The 20,457-nt window shown below is 26.3% G+C and overlaps 1 protein-coding gene across 5 annotated transcripts; it reads left to right on the top strand.

Moving 5' to 3' along the window:
* Positions 1-668: 668 nt before the first annotated feature.
* Positions 669-19,906, top strand: LOC126896241 (dynein regulatory complex protein 1-like). 5 transcript variants are annotated; one of them, XM_050668861.1, is made up of 16 exons: positions 669-1,081; positions 4,851-4,986; positions 12,963-13,285; positions 13,348-13,541; positions 13,603-13,812; positions 13,884-14,023; positions 14,096-14,312; positions 14,372-14,513; positions 14,574-14,892; positions 14,973-15,059; positions 15,137-15,258; positions 15,697-15,783; positions 16,081-16,194; positions 16,267-16,554; positions 17,093-17,184; positions 18,692-19,893. In XM_050668861.1, exons 1-16 carry the CDS (start codon positions 1,048-1,050, stop codon positions 18,857-18,859), a joined length of 2,673 nt encoding a protein of 890 aa, XP_050524818.1. In that variant the 5' UTR covers positions 669-1,047; the 3' UTR covers positions 18,860-19,893. The 5 variants fall into 5 exon arrangements, with proteins under 5 accessions (XP_050524818.1, XP_050524819.1, XP_050524821.1 ...); XM_050668862.1 differs by lacking the exon at positions 15,697-15,783; XM_050668864.1 differs by lacking the exon at positions 16,267-16,554 and having other exon boundaries at positions 18,692-19,892.
* The last annotated feature ends 551 nt before the right edge of the window (positions 19,907-20,457 follow it).

Raw genomic sequence — 20,457 nt, forward strand, 5'->3', positions numbered from 1 at the left:
TTCCTATGTGCCGATAGCTGATGGGAATTTTGGTGCTTAGAGCGATATTTGTAATTTTTTAGTGTTCATTTGAATAAAAGAATACAGAAGTTTCAAGTTAATAAATATTAAATGATAAAACGTTTGATTAATCATAGTAACGAAAATATAATTTCATGATTTAGTTATAATCCAGATCATTCGATGTACCATTTTTAATCACCTGATCAGAATATTACATTGTTTGTGGTATATCCTAAAGGTGCGCCCAAGAGACTTACAAAAACGTTGAGCGTTCAGTTTAACTTACCGGCAGTTATCACTATATGAACGCCAATGGCTGGCGGGAAAATCAGACGGAGTTTGGACTAAGCGATGAGATAGCGGTGTTGGTTTTGTTCGCGTGTGGAGACAAAATAATGCGACGTTGACCTTCGCTAACAATCAGCGTCTTCGCTGTACGCCACCAAACACGAGCATTAGTGTGATATTAATTTTTTATTTAACGCTGATAGGCTTTCGTGATAGTTAACAGATGATAACGTGGAGATAATTGTTGAAAAGAACAACAACAATGCACGTATTATTGTTATTGTATGAACGAGATGTGCTTATTATTTGGGTGCCAGCAGCAGTCGGACGGACACACGACGGTATCGCTCGTCTATTGAAATTTACGCCGGGCGAAAGTAGTAGGAGTATCGCTGCCGAACGGTTCGCGCTGGGCCACGCGACATTCGCCGTACAGTCAGCATCACGGCCCTCAACCCACCGACTGCCCCTTGATCGCTCGTCATAAACTAAATGCGATATCTAATTTACAACCTGAACTAATACGCTAACACTCGCCATTGTACACGCGCCGTGTGTCCAAACCTAGCGATATATTCGAGTGTTCCTCGCGTCGAGGGTAGTCATATCTGTGATAAATAGGAAACCGGTGCCGCCAGTAACACAGGTTCCGTTCCACGGTGGTCTCGTCTTCGCCCATGAGACCAAGTAACGCCGTCAATACGTTGGACGGCACCTCGACGCTCGCCGTGTAATGAAACATTCCTTTAAGACTTTATGGAACACCTGGCAATGGGGTTGCGGCAGAACTGTAAGTACATTAAACCGCCTCTTTGGTTTGCGCCAACCCAATTCTATGTCAACAATTAATTGTGATTATGACTAACGCATTTATTGTGCACGAAAATTGCAAGATTTTAAAGACAAAGCGATTACAATAAAAAATATCTCATGCCATACCAATGAACATTTTCTTAAAAAAAATCGTTTCAAAAAAGTAATAATCCCAATAAAAATTCTAACATAAACATTTTTTTAAGAAATTAACAATAAATAGTTCGTTATTTTAATTATTCGCTTAAAATAACTCCTTTTTTATAAGAAAAACGTATTTTTATTTAACGATAAGCACTCGGCAAACGCAATTTGATGTATCGTCACGATCCGCGAAACTTAAGTTTGCAGATCGTGTATTATACTCGAATCTCAGGGCCGCATAAATTAAAAAAATTTCCACCATATTCTGCAGACATAAATATTTCTAATAATTAATTACTGGCTTTAATAAAATATTACATCGACTATTTACTATGTTCATTAACTACCAATTGGGTTTCTAAAATTAAAATGAACTTTCAAGTCTAAACAAACACACGGTTTTGCAATAACTTAATTACAAAATAATAAAATAAATTATAATTAAAAACGAGATCATCATCGATAAACTTTTAATAGTCTCACTCTTCTTAAGAAAAGTGTTGTAATGATCCGTTCAAGATAAATTAAGCATTACCACGTTTATCACACTACCATTAAAAAATTGTGTAAATAGTAATAAAAAATGTTTTTATATAAGGCCGCAATCAAAATCGAAATGGTATGAAAATAATTAATAAAAGAATATTTGCAATTTATCCACTTATATATGTGGTGTAATAATATTCTTTTCCTGGATATTGAAATGAAACTTTAATTGGTTTATTTAGTCAATTATAAAAAATAAGACGCATCAGTTACAGATAAATGTTTATAATGCTATTGAATAACTACAATAAGTGCAAATACGTGACAATAATATCACTTATAAATCATTGTTTTCTTAACAACGAAATTCACCATTAAATTGTATCATTTTTTATTGAAAGTCAAGTGTAATATTAAACTGGAGTTTTTATTCAAAAATTATAAATAAAAGAAAAAAATAACAAATTTAAATATACACATAAAAATGTTGTTTTTATTAATGTTTACAACGAGTTAACCTAAAAATAGATAAATATTTCATCAAAAACACAATTGCTATGTTCTAAAATAAAAATCAAATCAAACCATCTTTTTGATAAAATGACTAAATTTTAGTATCTTAAATGCATTTGCGCGTTTAAACATACAAAGTCAATGTTATTATATACACGATATTATGTTATTGTGTTGACGATAAAAGTTCGCAATAAGAATACACAGACATTGTATTTAATGAGAAAAAGCTATTTGTTTTCGTTTTTTTGTTTAAGATTGTATAAACATAAACCAATTAACGTTGTCCAGTTCCATTACTGAAATATTATTACAATCAATTAGCTTGATTGATCGAGCAGATAATTAATCATATAAAAATTAAGTATTTTACATTTATTTAAATTAGTTAGCTATAAAGCACATTAATATTATAAATCAAACTATTAACTTTACACGATATTTGTTATATATTTTTCGATAAAAATACATAAAAACTGTTTTTAATGACTCCTATGCCTTTTAAAAAATAACAGGGCTTAAAATACACGTGAGCTATATTAATGCACATTTAAGAATAATAAATTTACATAATGATCTTTTACTATGCACATATTTGATTTTTACAACCCGAAAACTTCGGTTTTTAAAGGCATTCAACTGCTAAAATTACAAATTCAACTGTTAAAAATACATTTATAATTGTAAAAAATAACTACAAATATTTCCGCGAAACAAAACATAAAAATTTAGTCAATAAGTAAAATCCTTTGTTTTGCAGTGTTAAATAAAACAAAAATGTATTAACTTTACTACTAGTACTCCCAACAATTATACGCGATTTTACAGTCACATAGTAAGACATTATTTCTAAAAAGTAAATTAGAATCTAAATAAAAGCTATACTCTTTGCTAATTTATGAAAACAATTTTATGTTTTTAGGATATTCATAATTGCCAAAAATAATTTTTATTAGTTATGAATGATAAACATTGAGTCATGATACAATAATAAATCCCAAATCGTAATAATTGAACATTTTTTCATTAACATTACCCTATCGATAGTTCTTAATTTTTTATACAGCCTCTTATTCACCATTCAAAATTTAAAAGTTTTTGGCAACTATCAAATAAGAAAACATAATTATCTATTTTGAAGGTAATTGGTTATTTTTTCATCTTAATGATTCCGATAAAATATACCACTTCAAAATAGGAATTTTTTTTAGAATTTATACAAATGTATAATTTTACTGAAAAACAACGCGCGTCACAAATGAAACTATCCAACTGTTTTTTGATGCTGAAAATTCTTCTCGTAACGATTAAGTATATTTTCTAATGACAAAATGTCCGTGACCTAATTTTAGTTTTAAAGACTTTTAGCCGGTTAAAAACGTTTTACCAACAAAAAATTCTCAATGAATTTAAGCTTTTGGCATTATATCACAGTCCGTATACAATTACTTCATCAGATGTATTTCATTCATGAAATTCACTGTAAAAATTAGAGTAACTTTTAAATGTTCACCTACTATAGCCGATAATTTTCACTACCACAGAGATTGTTAAAACCTACAATTGATAGCGTTCGAGTTTAAAAAAAAATGCTGATTCATCAGAAAATCATATATAAATATACTCGTAATTGCTTATCACAATAATACACAACTACTTAACTTTCGTTTTTATAGTTGAAATTTATCGCTCAATGTCAAAAAGAAAAAAAATTACGCGTAAATTATAGATTTGTTTCTTTTTTTCGCGACATAAATATACTCACAACGTCATTTGAGCCAATTGACTTTACAAATTTAATAAAGCAAACAAACAATTACGACTTATAATATTGTAATGTAAACAAACTGATAGGCGCAATTTGAACAAAATGTTTGGGAGTCTAACTTAATTTCTCCCCTCCTTGAAAATATTTCTATATAAATTTACATGTAATTTCCAATAATTTTTAGGGGAGCTACAACACGAGGGTGGTCTTGAGGGGGGCCGAACCAAAATCGCGAATCAAAGCTCATAGTTATTAGATTAATACAATTACTCATAATTTGTTTTAACCTATTTAAATGGTATTGTTTTAATCTGCGAGTCCATAATAACTTGCTAAGCTCTAAAAAAAATATGAAATACTAGAACTTAATATTTTAGGAGATTTAATCATTTTTGTGTAACATTTGTCTCCTGCCCAAATTTTAGGTCGTATCTACTTTAACGCACTAATTACAAAATCACAAGGTATTAAGAGAACTATAATTAGCAAACAACTGATAAACCTGATTAAAGCTACGAAAATTTGCTAGTTAAACAAAATACTTAAATAGTTTAAATTCCAATCAATCACTTTTGAGTTTTCATACGTCAAAAAGTCATCGTTCGGTAGCTGATTGACTTATAAATGCCCAAGGTTCAAGGTATTCGAAAAGGAAATACATAGGCTATAATTTAACATTGTGTCATACCGTCCTTCAGTGAACCCCATGCGGACAGAGTTCACAAACCATATCGTCAATCTAATTGAAATTAAGTCGTCATCCAATATAACTAGACTACTTTAACAAAAATCTGTGTGATTCATCGCATCTATTTAATACACTTTCGTTTTGCAGATTATGTCTGCCGTGGCAACCCATGTCAATTCAATTTCCGTGGGAATGTGTCAGGGGTTCTCAGCTGTACTATTGCCACAGCTTCTCGACTCCAGCAGCTCTATTCTGGTCAACAACGTGGAAGCATCTTGGATAGGTAATTTATTTATTGTATTCATTTAAGCCTATTAGGTTCCTCGTATAAGTTCGATGAAAAACAACTTGCTTATTAATAATATATCAAACAAATCAAAACTTGTAAAAAATCATTTATTTATCGTTTTGAGTGATCCGTCGAATAAACAAATCGGTTCGTCATAATTTGTATTGGTAAATTATTTTATGCAACACAGTAATTCATTGCAATTATAAAACAATTTTATTCAAAGTTAAAACTTTGGTTGAGCAAAAAGCTAACAAGGAAATATTTATCTCGCACACAATGTAAACAAATCATTAGTACCCAACGCATGTGATTTACTTTCGCTCCAGCCACTGCAAATCGCCATAATTCCAATCATTAAGAGCAATGTCATTATCTACTATAGGTTCGAGGTGTCTCCAGGTTGCGGTCAAGGTTATCCAGTATATATATTCGATAACAATCGCGCGCAATAAATATAATTTGCAAAACGGCGAAGAAAAAATATGAAAGTTCCTGACTGTATTAACACGCAATTACTGTTCCTAATGATATATGATTGATTTACTCAGTTTTTCGTCCAGGCTAATTGCAATCAATTTTTCAATATAAGTCTATTTAGCCAAACCTACGGAACCTTCTATAACTCCAAAGTGACTCTCGGTAGAGTTGTGATAGAATTAGATACGATAATTAGCGATAAAACATGTAATACAATTAATTTTATCCGAAAATTGGGTCGTTATGATATATTATTATATAATCGAACCTTCGCGAATTCTAATTGAAATAAATTATTATTTATATATGAATAATACACATCGTACCTTTGCATATACTTAACCTATGAACCTGTTCATGGCCAAACTTTTTAATGTGTGTTCCTGCTCTACAATAATAATGATACTGCACAGATCTATTATTTTCTGGGTAAAATAATTAATTCAAAACTTCGAATTTATTATTTTTTACCCCGAGCAATAAAAAAATTTGTGTAGTCGTAAATATGTAAAAAAGTGTTAGTGTACGTTTAAAAGCGTTGGAATTTCATTCAACGATAAGTAACCGATGAATAATGTTTTTCCTTTGTGTTATGTGGGTGATTTTGTTTGATACTTCCCAAAACTAAAGAGAACAAATAATTTATGTGAAATAATTATATTGATATCAAATAAACTATATTTTACAATCATTATTTGTTTAGCTAGTTTAGGAGTTATATCAAATCCATTGGGTGCATTGATGTCAGGGGCCTTCATGCAAATATTAGGAAGAAAAACTACAGTTCAGTTAACTTCAATACCATTTTTGATTGGATGGAGTGTAATTGGACTATCTAATAACATAATAGTATTATGTGTAGGACGATTCATCACTGGAGTTGCTATTGGTCAGATATAGAATTTTTCTTAGTAAATCTTCCGTTAAAATACGAACAATACCAAAATAGTTCTAATTTTTTTTCACAGGTATGTCCTCAGCATGTTACGTTTATGTTGCGGAAGTTAGTTTAGCCAAACATAGAGGCATCTTATCGGCGTTTGGTCCGATATTTGTGTCTGTCGGTGTTCTTATCGTTTATTCACTAGGATCAATAATGTCTTGGCAGATTGTTTCCGTGTTATGTGCTCTAACCTCATTTTTGAGTTTCATGGCAGTGAATTTAACGCCTGAATCGCCATCGTGGCTGGCATCGAAAGGTCGAATAACCGACGCATCGAAGTCTCTATTATGGCTAAGAAGAAAGCCGGCATTGGCCGACAAAGAGTTAGCCGAAATCATGGATACTTTAAAGGTTGATAAAAACTCTGAAGTAACTCTATTACCAAAACTAGTAGACTTTTTAGAACCTGCCGTATGGAAACCTTTCCTGATACTAATATGTTTTTTTCTACTACAAGAAGCCAGTGGAATATACATAGTATTATATTATGCAGTAAATTTTTTTCAAGTAGCGGGTTCGACAATAGATAGTAATTTAGCATCAATTATTGTAGCTCTGTTGAGGTTAATAATGAGCATTACAGGTTCGATTTGCATTCAACATCTAAATCGACGAACTATGGCTATGACGTCAACAATATTGATGGCAATTTCAATGGCTGTTTGTGGAACATACGAGTTTTGGTACGGTTCGCTACAAGTAGACGACCGACCTTTTAGCTGGATTCCTTTAGTATGCATATTGTCTAATGTCAGCGCTAGCATGTTGGGCATGGTACCTCTACCTTGGATGATGATTGGCGAGTTATTTCCTCTGAAGGTCCGAGGTCTTATGGGAGGTTTGGTACCATCATTAGCATATTTCTTCATATTTGTCACAGTAAAAATATCACCTAGCCTCATGACAGCGTTGCAGACTGATGAAATTATGTGGTTATTTGCTGGCGCGGCCGGTTTGGCAACGTGTTTCATTGCCTTATTTTTGCCAGAGACGAGAGGTAAAAGTTTACTACAAGTGGAAAAATTATTCACCAATGACAGAACGGAGAGCCATGAAGAATTAGAAAAAAGTTTCAAACCCAAAGAACAAATATTTTCAATTAGTGCGTCGGTCGATGTATATCAAAAAGAACAAAAGAATTGGTGATAAATCCATACACCAAAATCAAACACTATGGCTGTGGCCTGGACTAGTCTAAGGGACCAATTAATATAAGATAGCTCCTATCACGAGTTAGTTAAAATGTACTGTAAATTGTTATTTTACTAAGAAATGTATTTGTTAGTACGTTGTCCTTTATGTAACATTTGGACGTGATTATCACACAATTTCACCAAGGTTAGCCCCAATAATTGTTTACAAAACCTTCTAATCTTTGATATTATTATTGTTTTTTTACGGCTGAAGTCACTAAAACTATTTATTTATTTAAACTTTCCACTCATAAACACATAAAAACTACAATAATTAGAAACTTTAGTTGATTTATTTATTTTAATCATAACAGTGGGACAAATATGTGCACTGAATACAATTAGATATGTTTTTGTATTGATAACATAACATGAAATTAATACATTCGCACACATATTTTAATGTTAAATATTAGTAGAAAACATATGGAATTTGTACAATAACATAATTTTTTATAATGTATTGCATATTTATCAACTTATTTATTAGATAAGAAAAAGGCCTGAATTGTAAATAAAACAAACTTGTGATACTATTTTATTGATAGGCATTTTTTTAAAAGAAATATACAATCCTCGATTTAGTATAAAAATGTGTTTGTTCATTATAGTTATTAGAAATTTTCATTTATAATCTCTTCCTAACTAACATACGACACTTATCTATTATTCACCTTATCAAAGTATATCACAAATGTTTATAAATGACTATAATTATAAACTTAAACAAACCCATGATAAAATTAGTAGTGTACCACATTTTTAAATGCACGTGACTAGATCACGGGGTAATACAGTACCAAAGGACAAATCATCAACGTTATGTTTCATAGTTAACGAGACTATTAAAAATAGACAGTTGTTTCTTAGATGACAGTAATCCAAAATAAATAAAAATTAACAATGACTATACGTTATTGTTTGATTGTTTAAGTAAAATTTTAAAATACAATAATAACTTTTATGAACTATAAAATGCTACTGTCTATTACTTTGTTTGTTTCAACAATTTCAAGATTAGTTAATTTATCAAGATTTAAAATACATTTGATAATTTTTCAAAAAATTTAAAAACTAGCAATCGTAAAAAAACTAATGCATTAAATTTTAAACTTGATAATCATCTATTTTTAAATGTATTACTCAATGCCGGATCCTTATTAATTACTTATATACTTTTCAGATTGTACAAATTTGAAAGTCTTACGCCGAATATTTTTTTTTACAACATTTTTATGTAATTTATTCTTACTGTTTCTATGAATTTTCGTATTTTGTTTTTTTGTTATTTCTTGACGAGTCATAATATTTTACTTCGATAAAATTTATCGATACATTACTAATTCAATCGTTTTTCTTTTTACATGATTTTATTGTGATAACGGTAAAAAGAAAAATAATTTATCAAAAAGTATGCATATTTCGGTAAATAAAAATATTTTAATACATAAAATATTCTATGAATACTCTTAGTTCCATATTTGTCTAGTCCCAATTTAACTATTGAGACTTTATCTTTAAAAAGCTTATTCCAACTTGGGTCTATTTCTATAGAAATACATTATTTATTATTTATATAATAAATATTATTATTATACATCGTTTTCAAAACTATTTAAATACCGAAAAAAATTATTTATACAATTATAAATCAATTTAAGTAACTTCTTATTTTTTCGGTTGAATTATTACATTTAATAATCTACAGATTTCTACATCAATAATATTTGATTTTATAAGTAACTATCAATTATTTTAACTTAAAAAAATACAACAAAGACACCATAAGAGATAATCACTAATAAGATTAAATTAAATTTTAATTAATTAGAAATTCTAATAAATAATCTTTTAATACGCTTGTTAAATGTAACTAAAACTATTTTACTTCTTGAAAACAAATTAAATAATCGATTTGATTAAATTATTCAAATAGAATAGAACTCAATAGAATAAATTTTTGTTACGAACAATTACAGAACTTGATGACACAAAAAATTAATTTTGGTATTTTTACAGATATATCAATATGTATACAACAAAATGATTTTAAACAGAATGTACGTGTATATATTTTAAACGGATTATAATAAATTTAACGAGTTAACATCTGTTTGCATGAAATCAATTCTATTGTGTTATATTTCAAAAATAGTCATGTCACTTAAAATTTTCTGATAGTTATCTGAAAAACATTGAAATAGTATAATCATAATTTAAAAATTAATATAATAATATGAACACTTTTGGAACGGTATATTTTTAATCATTTTAATAATTAGTTACAAACAATTACCTGATTATTAATTACAATACCTATCTTATAAAAATATCAACGAGTTATGTCGTAAATGTTTTGTGCTGTTCTTATCGTTAACAAGTAAATTAATATTTAAACCATTAAACATTGTTACTGTACATAATTACAAACAAATTTTTTGCAGCGGAAAAAATTGATGCAACTTACATAATATCCGCTAAAAATGTATTGTTTTGTAAGACTACTTATTTGAATAAATATGTGGTGGAACATTTTATTCATTTTACACATTTTATGTGACTTACATGATTTGGATGATATACATATATTAATAAGAGCCTAATGGTGAAATGTTGAAATATTTAAACTCACAAAGTAATGCAACTGGTTTAATGGTTACGATATACTTTAGAGTACAAATTAGCATTTTAACCTATCAAATTAATTTTATTAAGTAGACTAAAAATATACTAAATTATCACATAATAATTTCACTAATTCCATTTAATATGACATTTCAATAAACGACAAGTAAAATATTATTATGGTAATTTAACCTAATTTAATCAAATAGATTACCTAAATAATAAAATATTCAATAATAATTACAAAATATAATGTGACGATAGAAATTTTATCATTTTTGTACCTCTTGTTAATTCTTAATAAAAACAAATGTATATAAAACCAAAGTATAATGTAACATTTGCCAACTTGAAAACAAAATTAAACAATTAAATTTTGTTACATACAATATTAAAAGTGAAAATTAAATTTTTTAATTTTACAACGTTATTATAAACCAATTTAAGTTATTTATTATATTTATGATTGAACATTTTTATGTTCAATAAAAATTATCTAATTTGGTTTTATAATAAATTAGATGTTAAAATAATTTTAAAATCAAAATTAAAATAATACTTAGAAATATTTAAACAATTCTATAGTACGTTTAAATTGAAATATTTTTAGGAAAACTTTTATTTTATTTATGAATAATACTGTTTAACATCTTCATCCGTTTATTTTATTATTTTAAGAGCTTTAATGTACACCAAAAAATAATGAACGATATTTAATCGTGTTCTAAAGTTTGACGCCTTTAAAATTAACATGACAGACTATTGATCCTCATGATGAAGATTTAATTTTTTTATTGTTATGAAGTCTTAAAAATATATTTTTAGTATACAAAGTGTGCATTAATATAATAAGTTAAAACAATTAAAGTAAAACGAGTCAGTATTTAAATCAGTAAATATAATAATAAAAAAATGAAAAAAAAAAATGCACTCAAGTGAAAGTAATAACTGAATATTTCGTTTTTTGAGAAATGTAAACAATATTTAATTATATTTCAATGTCATAGTACAGTAACCTCAGTCCGCGCACAATGCAAATTAGTAGCGTGTCAGACTATCGAACTTGGCCACAATACTCTGTAGTGAGCTTGCCAAAACTATTTTTGGTATTGACCCCGTAAAACAAAAACAATTTAAAGGGAAACAAACAATTTTATGCATAAAAAAATTTGCTAATTATTAAAATAGCTAACTATAAACAACCTGAAACAAAATATTTATTTATATAAAAAAAAATTTACAATAACAATACATTCATTCAGATGAGTTAACAAAAAATAATGAGCTAACTAAAATAAATACTCAAAGAATAGTTATATGAATGAAATACATCAATTAACCTAAGTGCCTGGTTAATTACCACAAACGAATGAGTAATTATCAGGCCTCAATTAACCACTAAATTGTTTTATGGTTCCAAAATGTATATATTATCTCTTACATTTAATTAATGTTTTATTTGTTACCGTAATTCAAATAAATAAATAATTTAAACGTCATGTTATATTATTGTTGTATCAATACAGCATATTGCCGTTAATGTTCCCTTGGAGATCTTCTGAATAAACAACATTTTAGGGGTCAGCTAATCATATATTCCCCGTATATTTTTGAGATTATTATTATTATTATTAAATATGAATTCTAGACAAAATTGCTTGTGTACAAAATTTTTGTGTAATCATATATCGAATAAAATATTTTAACAATAAAGTAAATAATCAATAAATATTTTTAATAAGTTCTGTTATAGTAGATTAAATTTACATACACAAGAAAATGAATGTATTGAAACCTAATGAAAATAGCCGGTAATGTTTAAATATTTGATCAATGATAATTTTAACAAAATAAACCACAAATACAGCACAATTAACTTATAAGTTTAAAAAAAATTTGTTGTTGAAAAAACTGTAGAATATTGTTAATAGTATCATACAATTTCTTTTATTTTCCTTTAATTAATTAATCATACGATTTTTAATTAAGTATTACAAATTATAATATAAATGTAGTAACTAGTAATAATAATTTACCAAACCTTCAAATTAGAAGTATTAGAAAATTTTTTAAAAATGTACCAAAGAAAAACGTTCAAATATTTTATTCTGAACTTTTACTCGTGAAGTATTTTCTTAACGTAAATATTTTAATTTATGAACATTTAGAGCCAAATCAGTACAGTGATAAATTTATACTTTCAAAAGCATAGTAATTTAAAATAAGTACATAAGAGATGTTCCCTATGGTCTCCTTCATTGTCTTTTTGATAAAGGATGTTTAAATTAGAAAATTAATTTTTAAAAACAAATGGATTATTATCTTCAATAAATTACCTATTTATGAAAAAATGATTTAAAAATAAACAATACTTATCTCAAATAAGTAACCCAAATTATTATTTTTTATTTTAATGCTGAAAGAATTCAATAAATAAATAAATACAAAAATAAATATTAATATATTAATATATAAATATTAATAAAATAAGTTTGTTTTATATTTGAATTAAATAGCTTTAATAAATTGTAAAAAATATAAAAGGTAATATTGACTTTTTTTTTTCCAACCGTTAGGTTGGTTAATACCATTGGTATATCCTAAGGAAGTGCAGTAGTTTCCCGTTGCCTTCTGCAATATTGCACTATATTTACTATATTAAATATTGACTATATTTTATAAAATTATTAACAATAAATATAGTCTTATAAACATTATTTTATTTATAGGTTGATTTTGCACAATGAAGATAATCAAACAATTATCGACATACCGAGTCCAGTAAAAAAACAACTAGAATCTAGTGGATTCGAACTTTTCGAATACATGGAAGAATGTTCACAGTTAGTCACAAATGTATTACTCGCCAGTGATAACCGCGAAAATAACAGAAGAGAAACAGACAAAATTGAAAGAGATAAAAGATTAAAAGCAATAGAAGATGAATCAATAGAAGCGGCCACGAAATTTAAAGAGATCTGTGAATTATGGCCAGTGATACTAGACAAAAATGATGCGTTAGACATTTATAAACAGTCAGAATTACAAAAAAGTATACTTCTAAAATGTTAGTTTTTTAAATAGTTAAATAAATGTAGTCTAACATAAATATAGGCAGAGGAAATAATCTTATTGAACAAAAAAATGAGATGATCAATAAATTAAAACTAGAATTAGCTGAATCGGATTCTAGATTTTTACAAGAACAATATGCTCAGAGCGAAGATATAAGAATTTTACAAGAGAGAATTGAAAACCAAGTCAAGTTTATTAGAAAACAGTATAAAAACCACATCGATTATATTAGAGTGAGTATTCTTGTTATCATGAGCAAGGTCGAATTTTAATACTTCATTAAATATTATTCAGTCTTCTATTGAAGAACAGAGGAAAAAATTTATTGATAAATCAAATTATAATTGGGACGATTTTTATGATAAAATTGTAGTAAGTGAAATAAATTCAATTGATGAACGCTTAGCTATGATTGACAAAAAAGAAGACAATATAATAAGACAATTTGAGATTAACGAAGAATGTGTTCGAACGTTGAAATCCGAATTGAACACCGAATTACATGTAATGATTAGAGTAGTAAATAATCCAAATTACTTTAACGTTAAATTGTGATAATTATTATGTATATATAGCTCATACAGAGAGAATTTGAATTGATAAAAATGAAATGCTTAGAAAATGTGGAAAAACTTAATTATAACTATCAGGTTCTAAAACGAAGGGAAGAAGAAATTGCTTGTGCTAAGGCTGCCCAGAGAAGAAAAATTAATAAGTATGAGTATAAGTATTAATAAATATATATTAAATAGTGTTATTCATAATAACCCATAACCTAATCATTTAGGCTACAAGATGTGCTGTCGATTAAAAGAAAATTAGTAAGAGATACAAAAACTGAGTTCCAAGATAAACTGAAAATACTTTATGAGCATATAGAAAAACTTAAAGAAGACATTCAACGCTACGAAAACAAAACAGAAAGATTTTCAGAAGTCCAAGAAAATACATATAAAGAACTGTGGAATTATTCTCAAGAACAAATGAATTCTCATCTAAAAAGGGTATTACTTTTCTTATTTTATTGAATTACTTTTCACTTATGAAAATTTTAACACAATAGATTTTCGAAATCGACCGATTTATCCACGAAAAATACCTATTAGTTACATGGCAACCTCCACCCAAGTTAATGTACTCGAGTTTTACAGAGCTTCCTTCTTACAAAAACAACTTTATAACAGACAGAGTTAAAAGAGACAAAGGTTGTCTATTAGCATTTTTCTAAGGCTAGCGTCGAAGTGTTTATATTTTATATTTTTTAGTTATTAAAAAAGATGACATAGTTGACTTTTCCATTTCACCCTACAGTCGTTACAGGGAACAGGCCTTTTTGAATTTAATAATGGAAAAGACATTGGACAATGCTTCATTTTTATTAGACGATCAACTTCTCGATATAATCAATACACATTCGGAGAAAAATCTTTCCCTATTATTCAATATCTTGGCCACGTGTGGTATCAAAACCACAATTACATGGAACCAAATGCTTTTTAATGTGCGAGAACAGGTGATATGCGACATTTGCCAAAAACCTGTAACATGGCACAAACCCGAGACATTACAGTCAATAGATAAAAGGTTTTTATATTTATAATATATATTATATATACATTAGTTATTCAACAGTTATTTTAATAATTTATTTTTCTACTTTAAAGCAAAATGGAATATCAATTAGAAAATCAAATAATTGGCAAACTAATAGAATTTACGCAAAATCATTCTAAAAATATTGAAAACATTTTGTAAGTACGTATAGGCTTAAAAAAAAGATGTTTATACTTCTATGTAATTAAAATCTATTGCCGTAATTTTTTTGTAGAGCTTCTAATGAAGACAGTGTTATAAAATCACAGCAAAGAAAAATTTCTGAAACTGGACTGCTACACTATTTTAAATCATTTGATTACGCCAAAGCCGATTCAGACGTTTCTTTACTTACAAGTGCATAAAATATTTTTTAAAAAATTCTCAGTACTGATTTAAGTCATTTTAAGCATACATTTTAAAATTAAATAACTATAAATAAATAATCAATGGTTTTATTCTAACAAACTACAGTTTATGATTGATGTTAACAGGCGTAAGAGGGGGACACATATCTTGAACTAACTTCGTATAAAAATAAAAATATAAAGTATTGTAATTTGTATAAATAAAATAGAAATAATTTTAACATAGTTATCATAAAAAAAAAAATTATTCAATCAGTAAAAATTATTTTTCTATCTGTTCATATTCTTAACTTCATAGCAGCCCCCCACTAGTTTTTGATATACCAACTAATAATTAAGGATAACACCTAAATTTCTAATACATCACAAAAAAATTAATAAAATAAAATCATTCAATAGGAAATATTTTTTTTTTTTTTTTTTTTAGGATCATTGTCTCTTATGGATTATGGTCAAATGCTAAGTGAAAACAAATCTATAACTACTTTAAAATCACAAGATTCTCGACCTTTAAGTAAATATGAAAATCATGTCATCATTTAATAAAGTAATAGTGACTTATAAAGTGTGATTCCTGGTTATTATGCGTTATAAAAAGATTAAGGTGGAAATAAACAAATATGTAGTAGCATAAGATTATTTAATAGAGATGTGGAAGGTCTATCAGTAACTTTTTTATCAAAAAATATTAAGAGTGGCTATAATAATAGGCAAAATGGATGTATTTCCTATACTCATAAATTCGCGCATAATTAAATATGGTTATAATTAAACATCCCCATGTTGCTATGAGTTTTTAAACTTCTTATAGTTACAGCAATTGATAAGTCTACAAGCAATTATGATACGGAGTCTTATGAAAATGATGAAAGAGTGTCAATTACACAATCACAACAAAACATTAAAATCAATCCTAGAGAGCTTGGTAAAATTATTCAAATATTTACAAATAATAAATTTTTAAATTGTATTGAAAAATGTGTTTAATACCTTCCAGAAAATACTGAGAATGAATTAAATTTTCGATGCAATAATCTCACACATCCACTTTCGATTTCAAACATAGATTACCTGCGAGCTCTTAAAAAAACGATAGATAGCATAAAAAAAAAAAATAATAATCATAATCAGCAATATAGAACTGAATACTTTTTCAAAAATGTATTAAGCATAGATGACATAGAAAAATATTGGAAACAGTATCTAAACGTTTTTCCTGATGAAAACATTAAACTATGGGATAATTTTGAGAATGCAATAAAATTATACTATCAAGCATTATATTGTAAATACACAAAAACATAGTTATAGTTCACTTATTATTATTGACATTAAAATTAAGAGAATAGTAAAATTCTGTATGACTAAATAATCTTGTTTATTTTTCACTTTTACTGTGCGAAATTTAAATATATTATTGTTTTTATACCATATGCAATGCATATATTATAGACAGTTATATTATAAATATTAAACTCTATACTGTAGGTTAGGTACAATTTAATCATATAATTTTTTGTTCTATTATATAATAGTTATTGAAAAATAGTTAACTGACATAATAACTTATATGAATGTGTATCTGAAGTAATATTCGCCAATTTAAAAAAATAAGAATAATGGTCATAGAGAACATTTTTATATGTAATTTAATTACTTTTATCTACCTAAACACACAGAACAATAGATATTTCTTGTTAGCTTTTTTTTTATTTTATTAATGGGAACATAATATTTTAATGTTCCCATTAGTTCAAAACCTAAACAGTGAATAGATAAAGAATATTACCTAACATTAATTTGTATATATTTTTTTTATTTAGCTTATAATAGGAAGAGAAATGAAGTAGAAAAAATCGAAATTGAAAACAAGGAGTTAAAGAAAATATTGAGCACATTTATGGATTCAGAAAAAGTAAAACATATTATTAAATGAATAAAGGGTTGGACATGATAATAGAGTAACAATATTTCTGGAAAAATACATTATTTTTATTTAAATTAATAATTTGGTTCTAAGGGAGATAACTTTTTTAAATAATTATTTATAATATGATTCATATGAGCTTTTTTAAGGTTAAAACATATACAGAGTGATTCTATAATAATTATTATAATACACTCATTATAAAACACTTAATTAATCAAAAATAATAATTTTTTGGTTTCTTTTAGTTCAATGTTTTATTCAATTTATCAATCAAGTATTTTTTATGTATCCTTTTACTTTATAAAGTTGTATATAATTAAGTAGTTTGTTTATTACATAATGATACAATTAAGCAAATGACTAGTTGATAATAATAACTTTTGACCAATATTTAAGAAGTTATTAACATTATTATTTATAGGAGAGGAGGAATGTGGCTGAGAAATGTTTTGTTATAAAAATAGTTCTATCTATTACTTTAAATTTATAAAAACTATTGAAATTATAGTCCAAAAGTTGTTATTAACCAGTCATTTATTTAATTACATCATTATCTAATAAATAAATTAGTTAATTATAAATGTTGCCAATTGAAAAATTAAAGTTGATATTATTATAAGATATAAGGGATGAACATAAAAAATACTTTATGATTGATAGATTGAAAAAAACATAGAACTAAAATAAACTAACAAAAAAATTAACATTATTATTATTTTAGTACATTAGAGTTAGTAAATTTATACTTGACGGCCAAATTGAGTTAATTTTACAGTAAATATATATAGTTTTTTTTAATGGAGATTTTTCAGTGAAATCTACAATAAAGCTCTTTTGTAAGGTGTATTATATTCAGTATAACACTCTGTATAGTTAAAATATAAAAGATTTATAATGATAAATTACAAAAAAAAAATTGAACATAAAAACGCTTTTCTGAAAAGTCTAAAAATTTGCGTTAGAACCTTTCCATTCTATTTAAGGAATGTACCCTTATAAAAATAATTTAGTTTTGTATTTTTTTTTCTATCTCGTAATATGCGTGGAAATACAGGAAGATTTTAAAGAATATTGCAGTTACTGTGAAAAATTTCTTGAGAATATTCTTTGTTACATTATTAGTTACACTATAGTAAATATGCCTAACTTTTCATATTATCAACCAAAAATGAAAAGATTGTAACGCAAAATATATGAATTTTCAGTAAACTTTTTTCAAAACATTAATTGTCACAAAATTATATTGAAGTTTTTAGTTAATTACTATATAATTGTATATTAATTTGTCAAATTAAACAGTAAAATTAAAATGTATCTAGTATAGAATTGATACAGGGCTGAATTGTCATGATACTTCATAAAGTATTTCAGGATTTCACTAAAAAGGATCCCTCATTAAAATATTAAAATAATCTATCATTCAACCCTTTAACTACCAATAAACAATTTAATTTCTGAATTATTTTCAATCATATTTTAATTGGAATTCTAGAATGATAATGGTTTTCAAAAAATGTTTGCTCCAAAAATATTAAAACAAACAACTGTAACAAAGTTAAATTCCAAGCCAAATAATGAGAACACAGTAACCATCTATGGGACTCAAGTTGATATAATATCAGCAGACAAAAAGAACCAAAAGAAAAATACACAAAAATAATAGAACTATTAGTTACAAACTACCGTAATAAGAAAAAATGTAGAAGTAATGCACATATCTCTAGTACCCAATGACTATAGCACAGTGTCTGAAATCAATTAACTTATATCAACCGATGTAAAACAAATAAATTTGAAATTATTTCTTTTGTTTTTAAATTTACAAAAAATTAGGAGTGCAATGGGGAATTAACATGGTTTAAATATAAAATATATCAAAATACAGTCGAACTTGGTTATCTCGAACTTCTTTAACTCGAAATCGTCGATACCTCGAACTTTTACTCCGGTCCCTAGAATTTCCTATTTAAACAATGTAAAAAAATCTTGTTTAACTCGAATATTTTCATGGATAACTCGAAGTTTTGAGTTTTATTAATACATATGTTTTTGTATAAAATTTCCCTCATTTATCTATAAAGGTCATTACTCATTAGTCATTAATGTTATCGTTACCGATAAGTTGTTTATCTACGGTTTACGACGACGACGACTGGACGATTCACTACAAACGCTGCAATCAACAGCAAAACTCAAACAAAAATAAATACCTTTTTTAAATAATTTTTTAACCTCATTTTTGTTTATATGTACATACATTACCTACCTTTTTAAAATTACATATACATACATACTAATTTTTATTGCACATTTCATATTTTATTTATAATAAACACAGGAATTAATATACAGACATACAGTACTGTTTTAAAATTTTTTTTTGGATAACTCGAACTTTTACTCCGGTCCTTTCAACTTCGAGTTAACCAAGTTCGACTGTATATAGAGTGACTCACGATTTTTTAATAAATCTTTTATAGTAGATTAAGAAAACATTATTAATTTTCAGTAGTAAATTTTCTATAGCATTTTGAAGTTTATAAGAATCTAAATTTTCATGTGTTTATTTTACAATATCAAATATTAAAAATGTTTTCATAGAAAACTTTTAATAATATGTATTTAATATAAAAATATACTTTACTTCTATTTTCGTCTTTAGATAAACTAATTTTGACATTGTAAAATAAACATAAAAATAATCAAATTTATTCATAATTTAAAATGTTGTAAAAATTTAACAACAAATCGTACAAAGTAGATTTTGGTACTAAACTTCTATTTGAAATGTTTTAAAAAACATTGATTATTTTATTTAAATTTTCTCAAATTAAAAAAGAATATTTTTTTTTAGTAAATTAAAAAAAAAAGATATATATTTTCATAGTAAAGTTTAATAATTAAAAAAAAACTAACACAAAATATTTATTAGATTTGCCAAAACATCGTGGACCACTATGTATAATATTAAGATCACTAATTTATCTCCAATATATTTTTGGATAGCCTAAGTAAAATTTATTTAAATTTAAATGCAAATTAATATGCAAGTAGACATAGAAAAAAATTAATGGATATCAAAAATAAATATAAATAAGAGTGAGACTTGACTTTTTTCATAGTACTTAATACAATTTTTGTTTCTTTTAAACAAATTAAGTTATATTTTTATGAATTGTCATTTTTTAATTATAATTATAAATCAAACAAAATTTTTATGAAATAAAAGTTGATATTTATTTTAGTTCTGTAAATTAT

This window comes from Daktulosphaira vitifoliae, unplaced genomic scaffold, assembly GCF_025091365.1.
Source record: "Daktulosphaira vitifoliae isolate Bord-2020 unplaced genomic scaffold, ASM2509136v1 Scaffold_1, whole genome shotgun sequence".
NCBI classification, from domain to species: Eukaryota; Metazoa; Arthropoda; class Insecta; order Hemiptera; family Phylloxeridae; genus Daktulosphaira; species Daktulosphaira vitifoliae.

Coding starts and splice junctions, on each gene's coding strand:
- LOC126896241 (XM_050668861.1), top strand. CDS start 1,048: ATGGAACACCTGGCAATGGGGTTGCGGCAGAACT. Junction 13,813..13,883: donor AATTGAACACCGAATTACAT/GTAATGATTAGA, acceptor ATGTATATATAG/CTCATACAGAGAGAATTTGA. Junction 16,195..16,266: donor AATCAATCCTAGAGAGCTTG/GTAAAATTATTC, acceptor AATACCTTCCAG/AAAATACTGAGAATGAATTA.